General features: G+C 41.8%; 1 protein-coding gene across 19 annotated transcripts in view; it reads right to left on the bottom strand.

Annotated features, from left to right (window-relative positions):
* Positions 1–2,494: 2,494 nt before the first annotated feature.
* MBOAT1 (membrane bound glycerophospholipid O-acyltransferase 1) overlaps positions 2,495–6,577 on the bottom strand; it is a 111,210-nt gene continuing 107,127 nt past the window's right edge. For all 19 annotated transcript variants that reach the window (XR_015152427.1, XR_015152428.1, XM_086370086.1 and 16 more), the window contains one exon: positions 2,495–3,885. Coding sequence is in view for 17 of the 19 variants with exons in the window: in XM_086370086.1 (XP_086226212.1) it covers positions 3,762–3,885 (124 nt within the window). In the remaining 2 variants the exon portion in view is untranslated. The remainder of the gene's footprint in view (positions 3,886–6,577) is intronic.

The raw sequence follows: 6,577 nt of genomic DNA, 5'->3' as shown, positions 1-6,577 counted from the left end.
GGGTGACAATATACAGCCTTGACATTCTCCTTTCCCAATTTGGAACCAGTCTGTTGTTCCATGTCCGCTTCTAACTTGCTTCTTGACCTTCATACAGGTTTCTCAGAAGGCAGGTAAGGTAGTCTGGTATTCCCATCTGTTTAAGAATTTTCCACAGTCTGTTGTGATCCATTTAGTCAAGGCTTTCGCATAAACCTTCACATAGTAAACAAAGCAGAAGTAAATGTTTTTCTAGTATGCTCTTGCTTTTTCTATGATCCAACAGATGTTGGCAATTTGATCTCTGGTTCTTGTCTTTTCTAAATTCAATTTGTACATCGGGAAGTCCTCTGTTCATGTACTAATGAAGCCTAGCTTTAAGGATTTTGAGCATTATCTTGCTAGCATGTGAAATGAGCACAATCGTGCAGTAGTTTGAACATTCTTTGGCATTGCCCTTCTTTGGGATTGGAATGAAAAATGGCCTTTTCTAGTCCTGTGACCACTGCTGAGTTTTCCAAATTTGCTGGCATATTGAGTGCAGCACTTTCACAGCATCATCTTTCAGGATTTGAAATAGCTGAACTGAAATTCCATCACCTCCACTAGCTTTGTTCGTAGTGACGCTTCCTAAGGTCCACTTGACTTCACACTCCAGCATGTCCTGGCTCTAGGTGAGTGGTCACAGCATTGTAGTTATCTGGGTCATGAAGATCTTTTTTGTACAGTTCTTCTGTGTATTCTTCCCACCTCTTCTTAATATCTTCTGCTTGTGTTAGGTCCATACCATTTCTGTCCTTTATTGTGCCTATCTTTGCATGAAATGTTTCCTTGGTATCTGATTTTCTTGAAGAGATCTCTAGTCTTTCCAGTTCTGTTGTTTTCTTCTTTCTTTGCATTGTTCATTTAAGAAGGCTTTCTTCTTTCTCCTTTGCCTTTCGCTTATCTTCTTTTCTCAGCTATTTGTAAGGCCTCCTCAGACAACCATTTTGCCTTGTTGCACTTCTTTTTCTTGAAGATGGTTTTCCATAGTTCTTCAGGCACTTGATCAGATCTAATCCCTTGAATCTATTTGTCACTTCCACTGTATAATCACAAAGGGTTTGATTTAGGTCATACCTAAAAACTAGGAACTCTACAGTGATAGAAACAGTCCTCATCTTCTATCTAAATATGGGTCCTAAATTGAAATTTTTTTCTATGGGTAAATGTTCTCGGGGCCGGGGGGGAGGGGGTAGGTATGAATCACTCTTCAATGTGTTATCCTTTTATTACTGAGTAAAGCCTCGTAGTATCAAAAACGTGTCCCAGGATCTAGCACTGTCTGACACAGACAATCTATAAGCCCAGTCCATAGTCTTGACTTTATTCTATAATGAATAGTTGATTCTGGGTGGTCACTTAGGGGACCAGTGGTCCCCACTTGCCTAGGACTCAGGGGTTGGCAGAGTCCCTGCAAAGCAGAGAGATGATAAACTCTCCTCTCCCCACCAAAGTTCTTCTCTCAGAAATGAAGACACTTAAAATACAGTGAAACCTAGACATAAATCACATTGCAAGTTCAAGGATTTCATTGTAAGATGGATTATTCCACACACTCCATGCCAATGGTGATATATACCATTTTTGCTAGTGTACAAGATTATGCATTTTGGTCTTGTACCTCAAAATATTCCTGTTGGAGGCAGACTCTGACAGATGTTAGGCACCTACCTTTTTCCCCTGCATCCACTAAGATTCCTTTCAGGACACTAAGAAGCGTTGCTAGAAGATTGAAAGAAGTGTTTAGTCACTCAGTCGTGTCCGACTCTGCGACCCCATGGACTGTAGCCCACCAGGTTCCTCTGTGCATGGGATTCTCCAGGCAAGAATACTGGAGTGGGTTGCCATTCCCTTTGCCAGGGGATTTTGCTGATCCAGGGATCAAAAACAGATCTCCTGCATTGCAGGCAGATTCTTTATCATCTGAGCCACCAGGGAAGTCCCAGAAGTTAGCTGGTTAAATTGGCGTGAGCTTCCTACCCTGGCCCAAATGTGCTACTTCTTAACTTCCACTGTCTCACATCAGGACTAGAGCTTAGGCTCTGAGCAGCACAGGGCCACCCTGGACTCTTTAAGGAACAAGAACATCATTTCACATTTCATTGTCCAAAGAGAAGCACCAGCATGGAAAGATCCCATGGCCAGCACCCTTCCTGGGACCACCGTGAATTCCAATCGTAGCTCAACCATGACGTCTGTGACTATGGGGCAGGTAGCAACCATCTTCCTGACTGTTTGCTCATCTATAACAGGAAGTTAATCCTATCTGCACTTAGGGGGATGAAGATCAGAAATCCAACCAAAAACCAAAACCACCCAAGCACTTGACATAAAGTATAGATGGAGCACATCATGCTCAAATTTTAAGCAAGTAAGACCTTTAAGTTTGTACACATTTGTTCACACACACACACATGCAAAATGCACACACATGCTTCAGAATGGCAAGATGCTACTGACACAATACACAATGTTTTTCAGAAATATTTCCTTTATATAGAAATACAGTATTCATTTAGTAAGAAACTTTTTACCATTTTATTTGAACAAATTCTCTCCTCCCAAGGGTTTTGATTGAAAATACATCATAGCATGTTTTATCATTATTATTATTTTCCATAACATTTAATACCACATTTCCTTCTCCCACATAGAATATCACCTAGCAGAAGTTTCCCAAAGGAGCCATAGCACATTCATGACAAAGACAGGAAAGAAAAGAAAACCATTTTAAATCTGCTTTCAGGCAGGATGATTCAACTCAAACAATGTCAAATTTAATCAGCTTTGAAACTGAAAAATGGAAACCAGCCCAAGTGAACACCATGGCCATGATCATGAACACTCCCAAGATGTGAGGGAAGAGGAGAGAAATGTCTACCTTTTCTTCCCAAACTTCAATGTAACTTTATTTTTTAAAAAATTATAAAAAGGTATCCTCCTGCCTTCATAGTGTGAAATTTGGGTGTTTTCTCAGGACCATGTGTGGGTAAGTGGAAGGCATGTACTTGTGCAATGGGGAACTGTAACCCCTCTGAGACCTCTTTGTACCTGGACAGGAGACTTTCTGATTTTCAATCTTGGCTCATTGCAGAAGAAGGTTACATCCCTCGGGGGCGGGGGAAGAAAACACAGCCGCCTTCAGGGCACATGCCTGACTTCAAGTCCATACAGGTGTCCGTTCACGTTGGTGATCTTGGCACATCGAGTTTTCAGTATTCTGCAGACCTCCCTTCACACGGTTCCTCCCCGGAAGTCTTCTGAGTGTAGTTAATGTGTTTGAGAACAGTAATGTCACAAGTCAAAGGACTGGGGGCTTCCCAAGGCACAGCCATCTTGGGTGTATTCTGGAAGACAAGTCATCTCAGCTTCCCCTTCTCACTTTGGGAGCAGACACTCAGGTTCCCAATATTCAGATTTCAGGGGCTGGAGATCATGCCAGAAAAACAAAGACCCAGATGCCCAGAATGCATTGTCTCTGCAAGTTCTGGCACTTTCTCCACATACCTCCATGCCACTAAAATGTCCTATAAAATATGAAATCAACTGGGCATGGCTGATTTAATGGTACAAAAAGGCTTTATAAAAATACTCCCTGCACTTAAAAAACAAAAACAAGAAAAAAATGCATGTAAACATCGCCTCTAAGTCACTGGAGAACTCTGGAGTCTTTATCTTGTCTGTCCAATGATTTGCAGTCTTAAGTGTTCAGCGTTTTTTTTTTTTTTTTGGTGGAGGTATCAATCCATTTTTTTATTAACAGAGTTCAGAGTCTGAGGCCACCTTTGATTATGAGCTTGTGGTTTGATTGGCAGGAATAGAATGATCAGGAGACTGATGATGTGTAAGTAAAAGTACATAGACCTAGGAAGAAACATACACGTATTTCAAATGAGGATATACAAGGGAAATGTCACATGAAGCAATTACATCCTCCTTTGGCGCTGGCAGACCTAACCGCCCTCAGGCTTGCCTTGATCTACTCCACAGATAACTCCCTACAGTGGCTGAGCAGGCCAAAGATGGACCAAAACCTCAGAGCTGGGCAGAGCAAACGAACTAGCCCGTCTGCAGACAGACACGTGGTAATATCCCACTGATGTTATAAGCAGATCAAGAGCATTAACCCCACAGCTAGAAACTCACCATATTAAAAGTATAAGGATGCATGGAATGCAAATTCAAGCCCTACCCTATGCTCCCCTAACACAAAGGCAACTGACACTTTAGCCAATGTGCTCCACTAAGTGTCAGGGGTTCTTGTAGACATTATGAGCCCAAAGAGTCCAGATTTCAAAAGCCTACCCCATGACTCAATAATTTTCATCCAAACTAGAACACGTTTTGCTTTTGAGGTCTGTGGACTCACAGCCTAAGTGTGGGACTGGGCACAGTGCGGATGTTCAATAAATCTGTACACATCAATGAATGAAGTAATCAGGAACAGCTTTTATATGATTGCTGTATATCCATTTGGAAAAACTGAACTTTCCGTTTCTCCAAGGCTTTCTGAAGAGCAGAAGAAAATAATGTTAAGGGGCAGGAGACCCACAACTGATTTACATCTCATCTCCCAGCTTCTGTGATAATAAGGTCGGGTCAACAGAACAGTCAAGAGCTCCAGCAGAAGCAAGCATACCTTTTCTTCTTTCAATAAGTATGTAGTGTGTGTGTGCGCTCTGCTGCTCAGTCATCTTTGCGACCCCATGGACTGTAGCCCACCAGGCTCCTCTGTCCATGGAATTTTTCAGGCAAGAATACTGGAGTGGGTTGCCATTTCCTCCTCCAGGGGATCTTCCCGACCCAGGGATCAAACCCGCATCTCCTGCATCACAGGGGATTCTTTACCACTGATCTACTGGGGAAGCCCACCTAGAATGTAGGAAGGATTAAACTGGGATCTATAAAAACACACAGACTCCACCCCTTCTTCTGGGAATGGAAAAGACCAGTACAGACAGAATAGTAGCAATCTGGCCAGCAGAGGGGTGAACAGCCACAGGTGAGTGGTCATCTGACTTACTATTTAAATCAGGACATTATTGAGAGTGAAAAACGGTTCAACAAGGAAACACTGGCTCTGCAAGTATAAACTGGGATTCTCGCATCTCACAGGCACATCTGCTGCTACTGCTAAGTCACTTCAGTCGTGTCCGACTCTGTGTGACCCCATAGACGGCAGCCACCAGGCTCCCCCATCCCTGGGATTCTCCAGGCAAGAACACTGGAGTGGGGTGCCATTGCCTCTCTGAGGCACATCTGAGGCATAGGCCATTCCAGCTTTCAAAGTCTGCTCTCCTAAAACAGACTTTGTTTTTACCTTTTGCCTGAATCATTTACATGTGGTCAAATCTACCCTGAAGGCGTTATGTTAGATTACAATATTATTATTCTGGAAGTCAAGGGGTTAAAATTTCCTTTGCAACCTCCCAGGAAGGTTTAGTAACCTATTCTGACATTCCATACCTCTCTCCAGTGTTAAAGAACCCTTCATCTTTTTTATTATGGAAGAACTCAGTTAACATTTGTATAGTGTTCTGGCACTGAACTAGGTGTCCAGATATACAGATGAATAGGGCACAGTCCTCCTCTCAAGGAGCTTGCTATCTACAGAAACTCCTACACAAATTCTAACATTCTTATACACTGAATTTAGTAAGCATTATCTAGTTAAGACAACTTAGATTTTGCTTTTGAAAATGATTTCAGAGAAGGGTTCTGCTCCTAGACTAAATATTTCTGTCCTCCTTGAATACATATGTTGAAACCCCAACTTCCAATGTGATGGTATTGGAAGAAGTAGCCTTAGGGAGGTGATTTGTTTTAGAAGAGGCCATGAGGGCGGGGTCCCCATGATTAGTGTGTTTATTAGAAAATAACGGGAAATAGTGTGTGAGCTGTCTCTGTATCCTTCTCACTGTCCCTCAACCCATCTTTTTCGCTGTCCCTGTCTCCATCAGTCTCTCTCTCTGCTATGTGAGGACACAGCAAGAAGGAAGACTTCTGCAAGCCAGAAAGAGCTCTCATTGGAAACCAAATCTGCTGGCACCTTGATCTTGACCTTCCCAACTTCTGCCACTGTAAAGGAAAAAAAAAGTCTGTTGTTTTAAGTCACCTAGTCTATAGTATTTAGTCATAGAAGCCTGAAGTAAGACAACTTCATTCTTTTTTTTTTTTATTGGATTATAGTTGATTTACAATGTGTTAGTTTCAAATGTGTGAAAAAGTGATTCAGTTATACATATATTCATTCTTATTCTGTCCTTATATAGATTATCACAGAATATTGAGTAGAGTTCCTTGGGCCATATAGTAGGTCCTTGTTGGTTACCTATCTTATATATAGTAGTATGTGTTCATTAACCCCAAGCCCCTGATTTAGCCTCCATACCCCCACATTACCCCTTTGGTAACCATAAGTTTGTTTTCAATATCTGTAAGTCTGTTTCGACTTCATAATAAGTCCATAAGTTCATTTGTATCATTTTTTAAAAATCAGATTCCACATGTGGGGGATATGGTATTTGCCTTTGGCTTATTTCACTTAGTATGACGA

The sequence above is a fragment of the Bos grunniens genome, chromosome 23, assembly GCF_055505025.1.
Source record: "Bos grunniens cultivar Pamir isolate PY7600 chromosome 23, Bosgru_T2T1.0, whole genome shotgun sequence".
Taxonomy (NCBI): domain Eukaryota; kingdom Metazoa; phylum Chordata; class Mammalia; order Artiodactyla; family Bovidae; genus Bos; species Bos grunniens.
This window is presented reverse-complemented; position numbering and strand designations above follow the sequence as displayed.